Source organism: Photinus pyralis, unplaced genomic scaffold (genome assembly GCF_008802855.1).
Source record: "Photinus pyralis isolate 1611_PpyrPB1 unplaced genomic scaffold, Ppyr1.3 Ppyr1.4_LG2, whole genome shotgun sequence".
Lineage (NCBI taxonomy): Eukaryota > Metazoa > Arthropoda > Insecta > Coleoptera > Lampyridae > Photinus > Photinus pyralis.
The window spans coordinates 41,949,088-41,972,400 of record NW_022170403.1 but is presented as its reverse complement, the minus strand read 5'-3'; the positions used below and the strand labels follow the sequence as shown (position 1 = coordinate 41,972,400).

At 35.6% G+C, this 23,313-nt stretch overlaps 1 protein-coding gene across 1 annotated transcript; it reads right to left on the bottom strand.

Moving 5' to 3' along the window:
• Positions 1-4,713: 4,713 nt before the first annotated feature.
• LOC116163782 (ecdysone-induced protein 74EF-like) lies at positions 4,714-22,322 on the bottom strand (the record flags this gene model as incomplete). The annotated part of the gene is given in 2 exon segments (XM_031477899.1): positions 4,714-6,400; positions 22,080-22,322. Coding segments are annotated over 2 exon segments (842 nt in total), but the record flags the coding sequence as incomplete, so codon positions are not given.
• Between the last annotated feature and the right edge of the window lie 991 nt (positions 22,323-23,313).

Here is a 23,313-nt window from a genome sequence, read left to right as displayed (position 1 = left end):
GAGTAAAAAAAGAATAACATATTGTGAGGGCAGGTCATTATAAAACATGGTTCCATGGGCAGTAAGTGACAGCATAACCATACTGATTACATTGTGGTGACGACTCGGTGAGGACATCTTAAAAAATGGTAGATATTGTAGGTAGCATATGTCTCTAAAAGTGTGTTGGGAGCTGAGCATATAAACTATGTGTAGGTACCTATTTCAAAAATAATTCTGTCATAAATAAAAGGTTCATGGCTGACTTTGATGGTAATAATTTTCCATAATGACAAGCTAGTTTGAATTTACTCCACGCTGGGAGGGCGACACACTGGCCCTCTAGTAACTGAGATGAGAACTAAAATGCAGCAAAACAGAACATTATTCATGCCAGTGTTGCCAAATCTACTCCCCATAATTTAAAAGCTGTGTGGGTGAGAGTCAGGTTACTGAAACCAAAGCTTATCAGCAACGTAAATATTCCGCCAGTGGCAATGTCTCGCCCGTTTCCAATTAACACCTTTCATTGCAATCGTTCTATAAATAAAAAACTTGATGTGGCTAGCACAGATACCACCTGCACACCTTCGCATGCGTGATTCTGCTCTTTTATGACTAAGAATTTATGTACCAAATTTGGTTCCAATCAGTTCAGCCGTTTAGTCGGCAATGAGAGTACAGACGGACTGACAACATCAAGATTTTGTTTGATTCGGATTCCTGGTGCTTCAAAGTGTGTATTTCCGTCAAAAATGTGCGGGGGTCATTTTTACCTTACTAATACAATAGGTACCTTCCTTTTATACTAACGTGCGGGTGGTAAAAATTTGCTGTGGCTAGCACAGATACGCACATCTTTTCATGCGCGATTCTGCCCTTTTGTTTCTAAGAATATGTGTACCAAATTTGGTTCAGCCGTTTAGACGGAAACGAGAGTTTGACATACTTCCATATGCGCGATTCTCCCCAAAGGCTTTTCAGCTCTTTCTTTATGACTAAGTAACAACATGTGTACCAAATTTGGTTTCACTCAGTTTAGCCGAAAATGAGAGTACAGACAGACCGATCGAGATTTTGTTTGATTCAGATTCCTGGTCTCAAATGTAAAAATATGACGTAACACCTGTAGTTTAGTACTTAAAAATGTTCATTTATATTACAATTTAGGTACCTACATTTCACAAATCAGCTACATACTTATATAACAGTATAACAAGCAAAAATGGGCAAACACAAACACCGTATGCATAAGTATAACTATTCATTACAGTCCTGTGTATTTAATTTCAAATATACAGACACACGAGTCAATTTGGTCTCATCGAAACAAAATGGCCGACCAGTTAACGACCTATTGCCACCGGTATACCTGTAAATACCTATCTATCATTACAAGCTGTATATTTTAAATTTCTCCATGTATACATCTTTCGCAACTACCTATACATTTATTTCCGTTTTTACCATCACGACACTATTTCATGAATCAGGCACTAGATGCTAATTACAGGAAACTATATTTCAGATTATTGTAACACCAACAAATTCGCACTATGTGGCACCACAATCGGAAATTCAAATCTACCGCACAATTTCAAACTTACCGCTGCAAAATCGTCAACAGCCGCAAATTCAAACGCACGCGTCTCCCTATACATTTATTTTCGAATTTTACCGCGTGATCATGACATATCCCCCCGTCATTATGACCTATGCGTCCTAATGTCCACGGCCTTATGTCTGCGGTGCGGTGTAATGTCTTGCGGTCCAATGGCCGCGTCCTAATGTTTTGCGGCCCAGTGCCATAGCGCCGTTGACGTCAGGTCACGTAATGCTACGTCAGTCCACGTAATATGACGCGGTGTGACGTCGGGGCAATTTAATTATGAATCTTAATTACACAAAAAGGAGACGGACGAAATAAACACTGCAATATATATTGACAATCATCAACATATATGTGAATACTGTCTAGTTTTAAAGAGAACTGTAGGTTTAGGGTATAGATCGAAAATAATAGTGGCCCGCGAGTATTGATCCTTGAGGAACACCACAAGTTACTGCTACCAGGTTAGATGAGACTCTATTTTGACCACTTTCTGATACCGATCAAAGAGGTAATTTTTAAGTAATTGTAATTATATTACACAATTCCCAAAACCAATATAGTGCAATATTTTTAAAAGAAGATTATGGCATTGTTTAAAAACAATGATTATGGTTAACTGTATCAAACGCCCTTGAGAAACCTACCAAAATTAGAGCAATGATGGCGTTTTCATCAGTATTTCGCATGTCATCTGTGATTTTTAATAGGACTATAGTGCAGCTATATCCTCGCAGGGCCGCAGCCAGAGAGGGGCACGAGCTTAGCCCGCTCTTGGGATCCACTTTGTCCGCTCTTGAAAATTGCTTAATATGACACAATGTGGCATGCATGGCAAGAGATAGAAAAATTCAACCATTTTATGGTGGTAATATTAATTAAAAAATGTTTTAGATTGAAAGATGGATTTAATAGTTTGTTTTCTATTACGATTTCAATGATCATCATCAGTCCGCCTGTCTGTTCACTTATTTCCTACCAAACCATGCATAAATAATGATTTAGATCGATATTTGGTCTCGCCCTTCCCTGTCCAGAATATATCATCCAGAATTACACCTAAATTATACTTAGATACTTACCCGCTTTTGCTGTTCATTACCCAAAAGAACTTTCTTGGTTACCAACCATTTACAAATTACTATTCACTGTCCAATCAGAAAATACACCCCTAATCTGAGTTTCTAACGGACTTAAAGTAGAATGAAAATGAGTCCCACTTCCCACATATTTTAAAAAAGCCACAATTATTACTCGAGGTAGGTAACGAGCGGTCTAAAGAATTTTATGACATAGTTCAAAATTTTTAAATTAAAATTGATTTATAAGCTACTTACCGCTCTCATATAGTAGACATGAAAATGCACGTCTTGCTACGTTTAGTGCTAAAATGCAAATGATCGCTTATCGGAAGACGAGTGGTCGACCTTGTGTATATTGATATCATAAATAAAGGTATTATTGGATTCTACACACAACATGTTAACATAATTTAATTTTTTTTAAACGAATATAAATTGTGCAGATAAAGCGCATTTTTTAAAACTGAAATAGCTTAGTCAATGGTTGCGTTATAAGCTAGTAGCGTGCTATAGGTACATTTATCGTATGATGTTTCTTTCTTGTTAGATAATTAATGGGGAGACTTCACCAACGTCCAGACAATTCACTTTGCCTTTGTGGGTACTTTCCTTCGACAAAGCGTTTTCGAGATATTCACCCGTAAAGTTTTGACATCCCCAATTTCTTCTAGACGTCCCAAGCGCCCTTTGCGAGTACCATCCTTTGATAACCTGTTCTTGAGATATAAGGAATTATTTATATTGGATCACGTAAAGGGGGCTATGGTTAGTAGAAATTAATTCTATGTAGTTTCATTGTTTCCAAGATGCCATCTCTTGCTAAATATTAAGACTTTAATTAAAACTAATGTGGTCTCTTTTTCGTTAGTCAAATATTTTGATTATTGTTAAAGCTACAAAAGTAATACCTACTTTTATCACAACTTCACATACCTAGGGATTGAGTTTATTTGCGGTGGGTGACAAATAGGGTGGCTAAGACGCATTTGGTTCCATACGTTTTGGTTTGTACCTCTGACGACAAAAAGATTTGGCAAGTACTGTACTTCGCAAGTTCAGAGCACCTCAGTTTGATTGGCGTCCACCATTTGTGCTACACGCACTCCATATAAAGGTCTCTATGGTATAGGTAGATGACAAATAGAAAATGAAAACAATTTTTAAACTTATATATTTTTATTTTCATAAAGACAAAATATTACAATAAACTATATAATAAAAGTACCATGACTTATTCTAAATAAAACTATACAAATTACAAACTATTTAGGTATTACAGTTAAACATATTTTGTTAATAATATTATGGTGATTTTCGTAAGGGAGGGACAAAGGGTAATTATAAACCTATATTTACAAGTCGAGATTATTTAGAATATCACCATTCAACAACTTCTAATTTTAAAATATATCAGACAATAACTTTAATATACTGTTCTTTCATTTATATCTGCTTATTTTACTTCAATATATAATTTGTTAAATATAAAACAGAATTAACACCCGAATGAAATAGTGAAATTCACTTTTTTTTTAGAGGCATATTAAAACAACAAACAAAATTTAAACATGTACAACAATATTAATTACGTTTACCTATCTAGTACACCCTCCTATAATTTTTTCACAATTATCACAAGTGATTGGACGTAAAAATTTTGAAATAACTATTTTGTTTGTTGTGCGTACACCATTTACGCTAACTTTATATGTGTTTTTTTATCGCTGAGTTATACCTGGGTTTTATTGAAGTACGAATTGGTTCCCCACAAGTTTATCCTGAATATTTGCACTGAGATTATTATATGTAACTTTCAAGACACAATTGACATTAGGTACAATGTTAATTACACTTAGCTACATTTATAAACTAACATCAAATTTAGAAATTTTACAAAAGGGAACTAAACATTACAATCACAGAATGTTACAAATAGTTGAACGAGAACAAATTTACAAGAATTTTAGAAAGGGACAATTCAAACAAAAATAAATACTATACAGAATGTACACTTATAACACAATTTAAGGGTTTACTGGGTTCTATTATTGTAAATGTACTTAAGTACACAAACTATTTACATATCTCTAAGGTGTATGTATACTTTTGTATGTGTTTTTTAGGTGTACATCCGAGATCAATTCACAAAAAGGCAGCCATTATGTAACTACATCGAGCCTAAACAATAAATCAATTCAATTTACTACACGAAGAGAGCTTACATGTACTGACACATTTAACAAACCATCTTTGCAAAATAGTCTTGCAAGATATCTGCAGGCACCTCACAGTCTCCGACAATTTCAATAACAGCACCTTGATGTGTTTTAGCCAAAATTTCATAAGTAACAATCTTAAACGTAGCACATCTCTATCACAATTCCTTCATGTATCTTACAAAAACCTATCAGTTATTAATTACTCTAAATGAATATTTTTATTGTTTCATCTTTATCAGAAATAAAATTGTATACATATAAAAATTTCTTATTAATAAAATTTAGACTCTATTCATTAAATTCATTTCACTATCAACAACCAAAGGCTCATTATATCATTCTTCAAATGTTCATATAAGCACCATCACTTTATTATAACACAATAGTGAAAATGAAGAGAATTAACAATACGTGCGCCGAATTCACGCTGAACTTTTTTGTTAAGAGGGCTTCAAATCGAAGTGGTTCAATCGGAAATTTGTAAATAACAAGCACATCTAAACAGACTACTTACTTCTAGCTGTTTTGTTAAATAGAAACCCTGTTAGAAACCATAATTTTTTGACTACAATTTGTTGGGCAGTCCATTATTCACAGATAATTTTTTGATATAAACTACGCAACTATACTCGTTTTGAAGTATTACCACATATTGTCGAGCGAGAAAGATGAATTTTACGTAAGAATTGATTAATATTGTTATCTCGATGAGTAAGAGAAAAAGTCCCTGAAATTTTCGGTAGCTGTACTAGTAATTTTGTCTTTAATATACCTTTCATCTTATAAACTTAATAAATTAAAACAAATTTGTTCAAATCTTCATATTCGTAAATAAAAAATTTTGTTGTACTATCAAAACAGTGTACCGCCACTGAGTGAGACCTAAGCCAAATTAATTGTAATTACAGGAGGTCACGCTCCCGCACAATCAATTTCGACGATATCTTTTGGAACTTCGACAAATTGGTAAACTAGTCGCTGACCGTCTACCTTGGCAAGAATTCCCCTTTGATAATAATACCTCAAAGCGCGACCCATCGTTTCGTAATTCATATCTGGTTTGTTCTTATGTAAACCCCACAGTCGGGAAACTGCTTTAGAATCGACAAGCTTGAAAACCCCCTTCTCTCGATTTGTCCATTTTATGTACCTCGGACAGTATTCGCGATCTTGTAAGAGTTTGAGCAAAAATTCCCATAGGTATGTTGTTGAACCTTCTCGACTTTTTCGTTTTACTGAACCATGTTCACCGGGTTTTGGTTTTTTGACTTTTTTAAGCTTACGAGGTGGAAAACCAAGATCTAGCATATAAGAGAGCTCATCGTTGACGCTTGAGGTAGCTGCCTGTATTACGGACGTGGGAATTGCGTGTCCTCTTGGAGGGGAAGGAGCTGAAGGTGCCGTGAAAGGAGAATGGATACTATTGTGATGATATCCTTGTAAATGCGTGTTCTGTTGAGCTTGATGTTGCTGTTGTAGTGATGATATGTAGCTGCTATACCTGTCGGGCACTGAAAAGAAGAACTTAATTAATCATCTATCGTCATTCGATCATATAACATATTGCAAAAAAAGATGAGCGCACTACAAATACGAGTGACATTTTTCGTTTCATTCTGGAAAGCAAAAGATGCATTGTTCGTGAGATATTCTCTGACGCCTTCCTCTCACTTCCAACAGCAAACTTCTAGTTGTAATGATTTTCATAAATCCGTGGGCTACGTGACAAATCAAAGAATGACAAAAATTAGTATCTTTTGCCCTAAAATAAACTGTGTATGTATATCGTCTGCTAAATAATTGTTTAAAGCCAAAATCAAATAAGAATTGATGCTTGTGGGTAATTACCTTTATAAATCACAAATCACATCAAATTTAATTTCCCGTAAATCACGGTTATGAAATTGTTTATTGCAACATGTCAACGCTTTAAAGTTAATCAAAATGAAATTCTCGAGCTTGAAAAATCGAAACTGGCTCACTTAAAATAACCAGCCACTTTAACCTTGAATCAAATTTTAATATGGTCCAACAGGCTTTTCTACCCACAGTTTCATGCTTTTTCGCAATTTTTATTTTGTAATTAAATGCGGCGAAGCAGCAGCAATTAAAAGATTCTATTGTGTCATTGAATGAGAATTGTTTATGGTGTTACTACCTGATACCACATCACTAATCCCTTTTTAGCATAATTGGCTTCCGGTAACATGAGCCTATGTGAGCCCTTTTCCTTACCTGCGCACCCTGTTTGGGAACCCCTAAACGATGTGCGACCCGCCCTCAACATGACCTACATTTCGAACAATAGACAATTGGGGCAGGTACCAGATATCTCACGTGAAAGATGAGTTTTATGATTGTAATTGATTAATAAACTGAGCTGCAAATCGGTTGCGCTATAATGATTCAATTTAAATTCAAAGTCTACTTTCAATTCATTCGTGCACGTATCGAACGTAATAATGTTATAAAATTTAAACATGGTAAGAAATTAAGTACACAAACATAAGCATATTGGTCTAACTGAAGCTTAGCCGTGTTGCTCTGTCTGGCACAGGAGGGCGAGGGCGGAGTGGCCCTGCAGAGAACATTGACCAGGAAATGACGTGCTAACCTTCAACCGCCAATGTCCTTGCATCGCGAAAATAGATGCATCGTGCTGCATTTTACTTTTGCTCATTTATAATGGACGATTACTTAAACTTGTTATATACGTGAAAAAGAAACGAGCAAAAAATGCAACAGGCGCTCCGCACAATAGGGAGGCTTGGGGTGTTTACAAGTAAATTATACCCGGATCAAAACCGCGACAATGTCACGGGTGCATCGCCCCTTTGTTTTGACTTACACACTCCTTCCTCCTGTCGAAATACGCAAAAAAAAATCAACACAAAAAACCGCCGTTATTCTCCTTTTTTGTCTTGGATAATCAATCGACAAAATTAGTCATCCTTGTAGATTTTCCACGAATTTCTCTAACGTCTTGTTTTCACTCTCCGCGCCACGTGACAAAAACTTTCATTACAAAGAGAGAGTAATAATTGTAAACGATAGTAGCGTCATTATGTCTGCGTTTTATAAGCAAGATGATTTCTGTAAATTGTGTTTATGGGTTAGCGAAATCAGCTAAGCATTATTAAATGATTTAAAACCATAAAATAATCTCTTACTTTTTTCTATCGTCGGACTTTCCGGTTAGAGTACTATTAACGAGTCATTAACATATCTGTGTTAAGAAAGGGAAATGTGTTTACAAGTTGATGAGCAAGTGGTCCAATTTTAAGATAGGCGACTACTTTTAAGTTGCGATAAAGAACAAGAATTTTGTATTACGTGGGGAATAATTTGTTATGTAAAATGACTTCTGAAAATGTCCCTCACGAGTCACGTCGCTAACGAAAACGTGAAAAATCGATCATTGGTCTTTCAGTTAAGGTTTTTTTAGGGAAATTGGTGGACAAACATTAGGTAATGTAAAATATCCCATGCTAACCATGATTTTGAAAATATGGCTTGGGATGGTTGGACAAATCAATGTACTGTATCTAATCAAAATTCAATTCAAAAAGTACCGAAACACTATGCCTAAAAAGCGGCGCTTTGAAAAACCATTTCATTCTCCGTTTTGTCGGTTTGGGAAAATTGGGGTGCCTTCCATATTTACTTTCATTACATAACCGAAGTGCAGTGCCAGGTGATTTTCATCTGCCGAAAGGACAAATCAGAACGAACAAAGAGGAAGAATTTTTATAAGGGCGGGATACTGAATTTATACTATAGAAGGTTGTACCAGTAGTGAATAGCAACTTTTTAATTTCAAATGAAACACCCTACATTTTATTGCATTTTCGAAATCTACATGAAAATCTACATCGGTTGATAGGTACCACATTTCCCTATACCTAGCATCAAAGGTTTTCAAGTTATTCAAGATTTTTCAAAATTTATAACGTTTAACTGCTTTTTTTAGGGCCCTTGTAACGTGGTCAAGGACGTTGAGTAAAAGGGGGGCACAAAATAAATCGGGAAACAAAGAACAAATAGCCCTCACACACAACGGCTGCGGCTGCTCACGGAGAGACTAGGCGGGTAAGAGGTAAAATTTAAGGCGCCACTAATTTTTATTTTCCCTGTTAGGGAGCCGTGCTCCAGAATTAGAAAGTAGCCCTCTGGTGGTCGAGGAAGCTAAGGCTAAAAAGAAGGGGAGAAATACGAAACACTAATTAAGAGGAGCATAACATACTATTTAATTTCGCCTGGGACTTAAAATAAAATATAAAACAAAATTGTGACTCAATTAAGTAATAATAAAGGCAAACTGTTTGCGTTGGTTTTTTTGTTGTTGAGGGGAATAAAATAATCTAGGGGAGGAAAAAGGGGATGGGGGGCTAGGTAGGAATTATTGGTTATCGAGTAACACTTAACGATTGAAAATATATATAATTACCAGACTACTTAAGATACTTGTTGCCTGCTTATTGCGAGATCTCACATTACATAATGGCAGTAATTATAATGGTTGGTATTATGGTGTTACTTTTCTTTATTTTTGTTTTTTATATGGGGAATGATTGGGGGCGAAAGAAGAGGGGAAATATAACAAACTACAGGAATTTAATGACAATTCTACAAACAATATACAGGATGTACAAAAAATAATAACAAGGGGATACTTACAGACGATTAAACGGAAGCGTACACCGAAAGATTGTAAAAATAATCGTGGAACAATTAAACTGCGTGATTTAAGAAATGGACAAATCCCCAAAATATGGGCAGCTCCGAGGGCAGCTCGCAAAAATAAAACTTCTCGGAGCTTCTGGTGATCTCAAAAAAAGAGGCTGAATCCCAATTAGGCTTGGGTCAAAATTTATTAAACTTTTCTGCACCTCATGCATGCACAAAAGAACGATAATTATTGGAATGGCCCCCGGAAATAATAAAAAAGAAGACGATCACGCAATCAAGGACGAAATTTGGGGAAAAATCAAAAAGTAACGGACACTAAGCGGAAATAAAAAAAAGGCGGGAAAATAAACGTAAGGCGGGAAAAATTAATACCACACACAAACGATAGAGGACGCTACAGAGGAAACCAAAGAAGCGACATAGAACGTAGAAAGCAGGGTGAAAGTTAATGAGCATAAAATCATAGGGAATTGAAGAGCCAAAAGAAATAGTAAGAGGGTGAAAACGGCATCATAGATATAAGTAAAAAAAATACGGCGAATTCCAAACGTAATTTATAATACCAAAAGAAATAAAATGAATACTAGAGAATGGTACGCCACTGGTATACAACCACCAACAAAACCCAAAAGAAAATCCCTAATTGTAAAACTAAATATGAACCCTAACCTAAATTGAAACCAAAATAAAACTTCTAGGGGTTTCGAAGGCGACAAAACTAAATAAAAACTGAAAGAGAAAAAGGAACGTAACACCCTGTACCTATGCCGTTGACTTGAATGTCAAAAAGTTCAAAAACAAACAGTACTGACGTGATGCTACATGCGACTGATTTAAATTTGATCGCCCTTCTACAGGGTGTTTTCAAATTAATGGTCATGTTTAATAACTTCGAACCTAAAACCGTAGATTTTTTAAAATGAAACCTATAGGTACTTTATTTTTTTGCACATTCAAATGTGAAAGGAATTCTAGATCGATTAATTATTACATTCGCTATACCTCTGTAATGGTTTTCGTTTTATTTAAGATTGTCTAAAAAATTGTGACCGTTATATGCATAATTTTCTTCGTTAGCAGATCTGTCAGATAAATCTTTTTATGGTTATATTATCACTAAGTATGAAAAAATCCTATTTACTTTAATGAATACAAATTTAAATAAAGATGAAATCAAAAACAGAAGCAGGCCATGATAACAAACGACAAAATAAAAAACAAATATCAATTGAGGTTTTGTTCTACGTGGCTACCTTTTTTTTTCAATACATAATGGCATCCTCTGTGTAACTCCGTTGATAAGTCACCTCTCGAATTCCTACTCCATTTTATCAAAAGCTCTTCTCGCCCCCCCTAACGTGCAGTTCTTCACTAGAAACAACTGGTGTAACTTTGTTTTTTATAAGACTCCACACATAACAGTCCAGTGGCGTTGTATCTGGAGATCTAGAAGATCAATAGTGCGGATCTGTAGGCCTAATCCACCTGTCTTCTAAAATGTTCAAATAATAATAAGCATCATGGGTAGAATGAACCGGCGCTCCGTCAAGTTGAAACCAGTAGCTTTTCCTAAATAAAACGAAAACCATAACAGATAGGTATAGGGAATGTAACAATTGATCGATGTAGAATTTTTTTCCAAATTTGAAAGTGCAAAAAAATAAAAGCAGGTTTCATTTGAAAAAACCACCTTTTTAAGATTCGAAGTTATTAAACTTGACCATTAATTTTAAAACACCCTGTAGATGGGCGATCAAAATTTAAATCATTCGCATGTAGCATCAAGTTAGTATTGTTGATTTCGGAAGACTTTGAAATTCCAGTCAACGGAGCCACAGGTACATGGCGCTAAAGAGAAACAGTCAAACGTCAAAAATTTTGAAAAATCTTGAATAACTTGAAAACCTTTGATGCTAGGTATAGGGAAATGTGGTATCAAACGACGTACATTTTCATGTAGATTTCGAAAATGCATACTTTCAGATTTTAATTATTAATGGAAGTTTAAATACGGTAACTGTATATTTACGTTTATGTAATTTTGAACCAGTGTTTTCTTCTTTGACCGTTCAGGGAAATGCTGCTACACTTACATTCCCAAAACATAATGGGCGAATGATTTTTAGTATCTATTTATTATTAAATGGACGTAGATTATAGGTCATGACAGAATAAATTTGTACAAGTTCGAGCTGTGAACCAGGAAAGTGCCGTAAATTATTGTTAATTTATTATACATAGATAATGAATTATCGCAATTTTATGAGACTATACTAATTAATAATGACAATAATGACCGGCACAGTTTTATACTTTTCCGTGTTTACATTAAAAAAAAGTATTGTTATCTTATAACCAAATGGGATTTCGTCAAGGAGTCAGCGTCGTCGGTTCTACAGACCATCAAACGTGATTTGGCAACATCAGGCGTCGCATGTAGTAAAAAATTAATTATAAGCAATTTGGGAAGACGCGTTAATGTTGTAAAATCGATAATTTCCGGTACAGAGATTATAAAATCGCGTAGCTCTACGTAACAAGTGCAAGTTCTAGTTGCGGTGAAGGCCACAAGTGCATGTGCATTTGCTATAATTATATCACTGCTACAATACAACCAACGCTAGTGCACGGAGCGGCTGTCTACTGACGACGACGGCAACGACGACGGAGGGGGTTGAGGGTCTTGGGGTGACCGCCCGTTTCAAGGTCCCATTACTGGCGTTCGCCAGCCAAATCAAGGGATTATATCAACAGTTGCATGTCTAGTTCGCAAACTTTCCGGCTTGGAATATTTTTCCATTTGTTTACACTTGGTAAAGTACACATTATTTGTGAATAACAATGATGAAATAACAATCGACTCCAGACCAAATTAATTAGTTATACAGCATTCAGGTAAACAACCTCCTGTTTACCTTATCAAAACCTTTGAATCTCACAATTTCCAACGAACCTCAACTCATGGCTTTAACCCCTTCATAATACGCGCCAAAAAAACAAACGAAGCAGTCAGGAAACCAAAAGTGTAATAAAAATAACTACGTGTGCACTTTCCGAGCTGAGACTTTGCCAAAAGCAACCGATTTTTTACTGCAAATAAAAATTTATGTACCGCTTTTAACAGCAAACTTGACTTCAGTTTTCTTTGTTTATAGAAAAGAAGCCATAAAAAAATCTTTAGTTCCTACAAAGATGTCGACATTTTTATACAACGATTAAATAACATTGTTAAGTTACCCATAAACATACATTTATTTATAAGAAGAATTATTATATTGTTATTTATCTATTGTATTGATAACGTTATAAACAGGGAAACTACTGTTTTAAAAGTGCATCCTTTTTATTTATGAATAAATGCCTTCATATTTTTTAATATAAAAAGTCTCGCTTTCATAATATTGTAAGCCAAGTGAGGTTATCTTAGACACACTTTGTAATAAAATTGTAACTCCATAAAAATATTTTTAACTTCTTCGTGTATTTTTAATTTCATTTAATGCAGTGGTTGGTCCACAAAGTGAAGAGGACAAAATTCGACCTTATTTATGTTGCTTTTGTAAAAATAATGATTACCTACTGTAAACAATTTCAAAAACTTATCTATCAGAAGGATAAGGTGAAAAGTGCAATCGTTGATGACTTTCATTACAACCTCCACCCACGTGCTACATACACGGACAGACAAATTAAGGTCGATTATCACTTAGCGTTATTCAGCTGGGCGGCGAGACGCGATGCCGCGCTGCAAAATAAAACTAGAGTAGTCTCAAAATGAGAAGTACATCGTGACGTCATCACTTTCTGCGCGTATTGTTGCCACTAGTGGCGTATCATAGGGTATTTAAATTGAGGTTTGAAAGTACATTTTCTGTGTGAGGCAATGCACAATTGTCAACGCGCGCGCTCCTCTTAGGAGTTATCATGGACCCTCCCGGGCACATTTTCATACTTTGCGCAAATGGCGTCACGATGTACTTCTCATTTTGAGATTACTCTACCTACAGTTTACGACGCGCCGATTTTTATCAACACCGCGGATTTGCAAACAAAGGTAGAACGTGAGAATATTTAGTTGACTGTTGTATTTTGTCATTCTTCGAGTACTCCACTTCCCTTTACCAATTGAAAAAAGATCGATGATCTAAGCAACTGTAAACAAATATATCTATTTTTCCAATTTTTAGGAATTTGTTACAGAATTTGAAAATTACTATAAATCATTGAGATTACTGACTCATTTCAAACAGCTCCACGAACATCCGTTTAATAACTACCTACTTGTAATTTTTAAAGTAAGCACATTTGTACAAAAAAATGAATTTCCTGAGCACAGAAATTATATCTACAGGGACTACAGAGTGGATATATGTCTGGAAAACTGAATATATTTTCAAAACAACATTTTTTAAAGAAGGTTTTTATGATAGTATCCAAAATTATGCAAATTTGTTGTAGCTTGCAGAGATACAACCCGGAGACATGCACATGCGCGATTCTGCCCTTTTATGTCTAAGAATGTGTACCAAATTTGGTTCGAATCGGTTCAGCTGTTTAGCCGGACATGCGAGTTTGACACATTGCGCATACGCGATTCTGCCCAAAAGCTTTTCAACTTTTCCTTTTGTCTCAAAATATGTGCACTAAACTTGGTTCCCACCAGTGCCACCGTCTAGCCGGAAATGAGAGCACAGACGGACCGACATCTCCTAGGTTTTGTTTGATTCGCATTCCTAAAAAAAACTAGCAGTCCCGGCGAACTTCGGACGACCTTTGGGAATTACACCTTAAAACGCCTCAAAAAAATCTATGTCCTAAATGTCAAAGTCTCTTTTCGACTGTAAAACGTAAAATCCTGATTTTCCTGTTCCCGTTCCCGTGGGAATTTCGAAAAGTGTTTTAATAACTCAAAACTTTCGCGGGCATAGGTTCAGCCATTCCCTAAGATTTCATTGCAATCGGATGAACGGTTTAGACAGGGATAAGAGACAGACAGACACATGGATTTTGAGTGGCAATATAGGTCATGTGATACGTCATTAGAGAGCTTTTTTCTCTTTCCTACTACTTTAATCATGAATGGTGTTAAATGAGAAAATAACGGAGAAAAAACTCTGGTCTATATTTTACAAAATTTTGATTTATTTCTCACAGTTGTAAGGAAACGAACCAAATGTGTTTTGTCACTAGTCACTTTATTTTAAATACTGACATTTGAAAGTATTGTGAGTTCACACATACCTATTTAACTTTCTGGTACTGATACATAAGAAGTCTACAGTGGGCTTAGCGCAGATAACTAATTTAGAGTCTGCAGGAGAAACCAATTGGCTCCGTTTCATGGCGCACTAATAGGTGCAATTAATAGAATGTGAATAGTGTGGGTGCGTGATCTTCTTACGCATCGGGTACAGTAGTTCGTTGTATAAACACACTGTGCACATTTTAAATCGTTTGAACACTTGTGTACTCATTTCAGGATATGTTGAAAATTTATTGCAAAATTGCAATGTGTACACTTTAAACCTTTTAATATACGAAATCGCGAATAACCTATCACTTTTTAACTTGACGGTTGGTAAGCTTAAAAACATTTTATTTGACGGTTGTTGTCAGTCATTAGTTATCTTATTTACTTTTGTAATCATTTTCTTTCTTTATATTTTTTCATGTTTTTTCGATATTTTAATAGTTATTCTGCTATTCGGATAGGACAGGAATCCAAACAAATCAAAGATCATGAAAATCGGTCCAGCCGTTCTTGAGATAAGTGGGGTAACATACAAGGACTTTGTTTTATATAAAGATTTGTTACAAATTTACCCACTTTAAATTTGTGGTCAGTGGCGTCAGGGCATATTTTTTAAATAGCAAGCATTATTATTATTACATATTCCTAAAGTGCACACCTTTACACGCTGTTATATCCAAAAAAACTGCACTCTAGTAATATGTAATGAAAATTAGTACATACTTACCCATTAACCCCGTGAACATGCAGAAGTACGCCACTGACCACAAATTTAAAGTGGGTACGTATATAGGTAGCTTTTTAATAATTGTGGATACCATAACAAATTTTGTTTTGAATTCAGTCTACTCCAGAGAAAATTTCCACCCTGTATACACACAAAACTTATTTATTGACGAACATTATTTATTCTTTAAAAAATCTGAACTAAAAGTTAATTGTTTACCGACGATGACAGTTCTGCTGACGTACGGTTTATTCTCGGGTTTATTAGTTGGCGTCTGTGGAACTTAAACGGTCGCGAGTTTTTCCAGCACTGTAATGTACAAGCCTTTTTCTCTTCAAAGCTAAAATAGTTATTTACCTAACAAGTTCGGTAAGTTAATTTTCCCGCATGAGCACTTTGTTTGCAGCACGACCGTAGGGAGTGCTGCATTTAGTGCGAATGCGGGAAAATTCTTTCCGAAAGAGTTAGGTACAATATTTTTTGTAACGAATTGCGTAAAAAAAGGTCAAAATTAATAGTTTTGTAAATTAGCTTTTTTTTAATCATGAGTTGGTAACACAATCATATGTTTGGTTGGTAACATAATTTTGTAACTACCCACTTTTAATAATGCACTGGTCACATTTAAAACTTCCACATCTTTGGTTAATACATATTTTGCCTTTGCAATGAGTGCTACTACTGGTCACGGCATTGCATCGTTTGCACTGAATATCTTGAGTTGCGTAAATACACTCGTTACATTTAAAATCCTTGGAAGCTTTGTGTGTGTTAATATGTGCTTTCTTAAACTGCATATGCGAATAGTTGCAGAATATCACTGGTCACATTTTAAGACGTTTTAACAATAAATTTTACTTTTTCTTGAGTTCCAATTCTGAAAAATAATTTGATTGCGTTATAAGTTCTTGTTTATATATTTACGTAAAACTTAGTGTACGTCTGTTTCCGATTAATCGCACTAAATACCCTCAACCAACGGTTTAATTGATTTTACAGCAGATGACAGTTAACCATGACATGACGTTCGTTGACTTCAATAAGTACTTTTTTGTTCTGGGGTACTACCAACCGAAGAACGCGCATAACCCCTGCTCTCCAGCGGAAACTAAAAAACACCGCGATGCGGGAAAGTCGTTTTCCCGTGCATCGAGGATGCTTGGAAACATTATCTTTCCATTCAATGAGTACAAAAATATTTTTTTCTATTTCGGTGTCACAATGATGATTTTGTACAAAACAGTTGTACAAAGACAGTGATTATAGTCGTTTTTTTTTGGTAACTCATCTCTTAAGTTGGCAGTTACTAGTTAGTAGAAGTAGGTACTTCGTTGGGTACTTCCATGTTTGAACTTCAAAATGTCAGTCTTACTACGCTGCCAACCTAAAACTTAACGGCATAAAAAGCTTTTCCAACATAAAACATGTTAGTTCTAATGTTCCCTATAGTTTCTGATAATGATTTTTTTAATTAAATTAAAGCACCGAAATAGAAAAAATAGTATGAAAAACGCGTGTTACAATGCTATATTGTAATACTCCTATCTTGCGGACACTCGTGGCTACGCTTCGCGTCGCCACTCGTGCCACAAGATAGTCGTATTACAATAGGTCGCATTGTAACACTTGTCTTTCAATATACTATTATGCACTCATTCGTTCTAAGTCGCGTTTTCCCAATAAAACACGAACGTCGGGAACGTCAATTTTACAATTGACTATCTACTTTCGCGCACTAGTGCCTAAAAATTCAACGAAATTATCTATTTAGTGCGGATCATAAACTAATAAGTAGCATGATGGAAGAGTAAAAAAGAAAATATAAATACACTTTACATCATTCCCTGTAGTACAGGGGTAAAAATAAGCTTAAACCAGAAGTTTTTAACAATAAATTGACATTTTAAATTTCTACTTTATCGGCATAGAGGACTTGATTTTTTCAATAGAATTATAATGTCGCAAAAATCTCGCGAAAAGGATTTGAATTTATATAAATTCGATTTAACTAATCCGTGCAAAAAATAGAATACATGTTACGTGCGTGAACAGTATTTGCTTGATTCGCGCGAGATGCGTCGTTAAGCTCATCTTCAAAATAACTGTTCCCGCACTAATAATGTAAATAACTATTCCCTAAATTCATTTATTAGAATTGTAAGGATATGAATGCGTCTATTTTTAAGAAGTGGAAGCGTTTGAGAAGAAACACTTTTTATCAAATAGTGCTTTCTGTCGGTCGGTCTACTTAGGTATCTTCAAAATCCCCCCCCACTAAAAAAATGTTCTTAATATTCCTAAACAAGGACAACAAGTATTTATGTGGACTCAATACTTAGGTACCTACCAGGTTCTTTGAAGATTTAAAATATGAATTACGTGACACATTGTTACATCTATGGCGCTCAGTATCACCAGTTTTACTCAGAAATATTTATATATATCAAGATATGATCGGCATGACAACGTTGCAAAATACCCATGTCGTCAGGCAAATTGATAACTTAATTCGTCCAGACTCCAGAGACCAAAAGGAAACATTTGTCAAGCTTTTAATTGCTAATGAATTAAATAGGTGCATGAAAACCAGCGTCTGGAGGTCACATTTTTATATGACTGACCACTAGTAAATTATTAATGATTTTAATAGATTTTAAAAATAAGTCTGTTCTGGTCGAGCGACAAATTCATTTAGAGACGTAATAACGACGAAGAGCGGAAGGAGCCAGACTGGAGGAAATCGAGAGTGGCGTGGTGACCTTCAGCTCGCGGAAAGTCGCGAGAGTCGATGAACTAGTGACCGGGGGGCTGCGGACCAGCTTCTGCATCTTGACTTGCACTTTAGTTAGACAAACATATACCTATGTAGGTAGGTATAGGTATGCGCACCCAATAGTCATTTTTTTCATTGGTGAAAGATTACAATCGGAATTTAAAACGTATACCTACTCTTCCTCTTTTGCTTCTGTTGTAACTAATTGTTACTGGACAAAATTCAAGGCAATCGTTCATTAGAATCGCCCAGTCTTGGTTGCATTGAAACATTAAACTAGTGGCCTAGAAGTTAGAGCGGCATCATGGAATGTCTAGGATAGGTCAGTTCTTTATTTACACGTCTCAGTCCGGTTTAGTCTAGCTAGTATATAGAACCACCCAATCGTTTAGACGTGTTTGTTTGGCTGGCTAAGATTGCATACAAACAAATTTCCTAAACAATGAAACAAAGAAACGGCACCAACCTGCAAAAATACCATAAACTGCGTAAATATACTCTAACGAAATTTATTGGGTCTACTTATCTTGCAAGTACGTCAAAATAATTATTTCTTATCGCAAAAATTATCTAGCATGGTAATAAGTAGATCCGACCTATCTCAACTTGAGCTGTTTTTTCATGTTATATTTAACACCCATGTTTACAATATTAAGAAAAAACAAGGTCCGAGGTGATAATCGCCGAATAAAATTACAAAAACAAGTAGGATAATTTTTTGTGCAATTCTAATTTGCTAACGACTGAACAGAATGGAAGTTTTTGGGTGTAGGTAATTGTTTAATAGTGTGGTTTATTTATTAGAGCAATTACACCAAATGTGTATCGCCTTGAACCTGTCCTTATTTTGAAAGTCGATTAGGTACGCAAGGTAAATTGAAAGCTCTGAAATGGCGAATATTATGTATAGAATAAGAAAAATTCATGAAGTAATCGAAAAAAATCTGGATTTCGCTGATTTCCCTCGACAATAACGGAGAAACTTTTCACACGAAGTTGTTAATAAAATGGGCGGATTAAATGAAAATTTTTGCCACAGTAATTTTAGCTATTTTTGGTAGGTAGCTACTCGTATCAAACTAACAAAACTATATTTTCGTTCCTCTTATAAGTACCGTTGCTATAAATGTATCAAGTCGATAAATGTATAATGGCGTTGCAATGCTCCCAGTCAAATTAAAGGGAAATTATGCATTTTCTATATTCTATATTCTATATTCTATATTTCGTGATGTGATACAATGGATCGCTAAGCAAAACTGTATGCAGCAGCATGAAAAGCAAGTCAATTCTTCTTAGTCAGAAGGGATAAATAATTGCCATACAACCAAATTTCGTATAAATTTCAAAAGAAATATGTATATGTTAACCAAGATAAAGTAACTTTTGATAATAATTTAATTAAAGGGAATCAGTAACGTGGTTTAACTATATACGTAGATAACATTCACCTCAACGGATAGGTCATAGGTCATGGTTGTCTGCCTAAACATTATTAATTGACCTCTAAAGGACATCGCCGTATTGAATTCGCATTAAAATTTCATCATTTCGGACAGACATTATCGAGCAGTTTTCGAAAGAATGTGGAAAAATGACAGTAATCGCTTCTTCGTGCCAAATGGTCATTCGGCCATTGATACCATTTTTCTAAACGGACGTTTTTATTGCGCAGTATTTTTAACCGATCCAGACGATTATATGCTAAAACAATTCTAATGGATTTACTCATCTTTATGCAGGTCCTAATCGAACATCATGTGTTTCAACCGTGAAGACAAGACGAATGTTGTGAATTAATAAACAGTGAATTTGCGCAATTTATGTGTTGCTAACCTAGCCCAACTTTGTGGGCCTCGTCACAAATACAATTACGTCACGTGGCCCCGATTTAGACTTAAAACTAAAATATCGCCCGCGATAACTGCGCGCAAAAAGCCACTAATAAGTGGGCAGGGCATATTTGAATTTAACCCGTTGTTTGTATGCTCCATAGTTTGTAAACACGCATTACATCTGTAATGTTATGTATACCACACAAAACAATTTCTACACATCAGCAACTATTGTAGATTGTTATCTAAAAATCTTAGGGAGTCCTTTAAGAAGTTGTTCCTAGATTTTTGCTTTGAGCATGACCATGATCCAAAAGTATGTACCGATAAGAGAAGTTATATCAATCGCACAGGTGTACCGATAATGTACCGAACCCATACACCTAAAAGTTGGGGGGTACATTAATAAAAATAGAAATTGGCAAACCTTCAAAAACAGGACGTCGAGTTAGAAAACGAAAGTGGCAACTATTTTGACTAGAAACCGACCGAATTCTGACATTGGGAAAGGTCAGGTTTACGTAACCCGACTCACTTTCTTCAACAACGGACGCCAATAACACAAAATTGCTTTGTTCTTCCCGAAGTTACTGTCCTACAAGGTGATAAGTGCAATGTCGGCGTGGAATGTGGAAACTAAAATTAGATTAAGAAAAATGTTCTTGGCATTTCTCAATACGTAAAATTTAGGGCAGGTCAAATAAACACCAAATTTTTTCAGATATAATGAAGGCGGGTTGCCATGGTTTAAAAAACGATGGGAGAACGTACGATAGAAAAAAAATTGATATTGAAATTGCAATTTGCAACTTATCTAAATCAATTAAAAATAATACGTAAATAATAGCGATAAAACTACCAGTGGAAACCGCTTTATTAAATATATGGCTGGAAGTTTAATATACCCCACGTCGAAATTACGCCAATTACTATTACTATTCGAATCAAATATCTCTTGCATGTCAGAATGTGGAAAATTCTACAATTTTGACGTGTAGTGGCAAAATACACTCCCTACAGAACGGCCGAAGATCGAAGTTGGCCAAAGCAACAAGCACATTTTTAAGAATTTTATTTGTGAACATAATTTTAGTACAAATAGAATCCGTATTTTTATCAAATATATTTGTCGGTATTTTATTTCGGTTCAACGCGAGATGCCTGTACGTGTAACAGTATATAAAAAGAAAAGAAAAAGGCGCATTTAAACGAAATTATTTTCATTTACTTCTACGCGAGCAAAACAAATGATTATTTTTCTTCCCCTTTTCCTTTTCCTTTTCTTCTTTATTTAGAACCACGACTGATTTATTTATCTCTCTCTCCCTTTCAATATACATATTTTTAAGTTCATTCCACTAATTGTTTTATTTTCTTAGTTTAGGATGGAGTTAAGTGGTAGAGCAGTTCTAGGGTGTCTCACCACAGAACTGAACTTCGCCCCGTTAGATCACGGAACATTAATTTCATTTTTCATTTACTTTTAATTATTTAGTTTATTATCTATTTGAATGTTTATTTTATGTTTATTTCCTTCTGTACTTCCAGTAATCTAATAAATGTCACTTATTATTATTATTATATTTATACCAAGGTAGAAAAGTCTAGTATCATTACCTGAGCACCATGATTACATTCCGAAGCACTTGCGAAACTTCTCTACCATGGTATTTATATTATTTGTTTCACTATACTTGGTCCTCTAAGATTATATATCTACTGCATTGTTGAGAAAGTGAATGGTTTGTCAGAATTTGTTCTTGATTAATTTTACAATTACAATTGAAAAAAAAGGTTTATAATCATGTGATCATAGGCTAGTAGTGAAAAAAGAAATGTCAGTCGCTATTGTAGTGTGTATAGTCTAAATCTGAATCACGTCTTAAAATATTTTTTCTAAAAAGCTTCTACTTACATTGAGGTCGATGCGGGTACGGTGGCTGATGTGACATGTGCCCCCTATGGGGGTGTCCATGCCCAGGTGGGTGGTAATGGTAAGGGGCGAGGAACTGCTGGTTTGGTGGAAATCCTAATGGTGAATGCGGTCCGAGACCTGGTGGTTGTAAGCGCGATTTAAGCTCATCTGTAGACGCGTGACCACTGGAAGAACTATCGACATCGGAGACACCTGAATCCGCCGGACTCGGTGGCAGTGAGCCTAAAAAAAATTAAATTCGTTAGTAAGCCCTAAAATGATGTAGGCAAATAAATCAAAACTTTCAGTTGCGTTGCAAATAAAAATGCAAATCGACTTAAAAAAGTGACCACCAAAAACCCCAAGTTCTCACGTACTATCCTTTCACATCCTGCAAATCGCAATAATGCCGGCCATCAAACTATCCAACGGTCATCGTAGGTAACGACATAATCGGGAATCCTACAGCGACCCAAATCAAAAACGTAAAAATTAAAGGTGGATAAAGGGGTCGATAGTCTATGGGTCTACTGTAGATTGACCCTTTTATGACCCCGTCCTGTATAATAGATATGATTAATGGGCAGTGAGGTCAGCAGGTCACGCCGGACATTAAGGGATGAACCGGACATCGGCTCGCGGAATTAAAGCGACTCGGAAACAGGTTCGCGAGCACAAAAGAACGAGTTGCACATGCCAGGGGTGTGTTGTTTATTTACTGCCGGTTGAAGGGTGCAATGCATGCGTGACTAATGGGGCTGCTCCCGGGAACTGGACGACCGACACCTAAATTTATATTAATCCTCGGATATTAATGATAAAAACAGACGCATTAGACGGATCCAAGAAACCATACAGAGCACAATGCATTTGAGGGTACATGTGTGAAAAGTCGGCTTGTAGCTGGTTTAACGTATTAAACTAGCGATCACTATCCTTCAGGTAGAAGAAGCCACTTACTTTGACCATACGCATTATCATTACAAATGGTACTACAAAGGATCTCGTCTTAGATGGGGCTAGATTACTTATAAAACAGCCTAATTGTACAATGAGATGAACCACTCGAATCAAAATAATGTAATGAACACCTTTTAACAATTGCGAAAGCCGAAAGGGTGCGGAGGACCGTTGCTTTTACTTCCTTTTTCTTGGCTGATACAAATAATTGGTATCTACCGGTAAAATGCCAGAAAACGAGTTTACTACAGGAATTAGTGACCACTTATATACG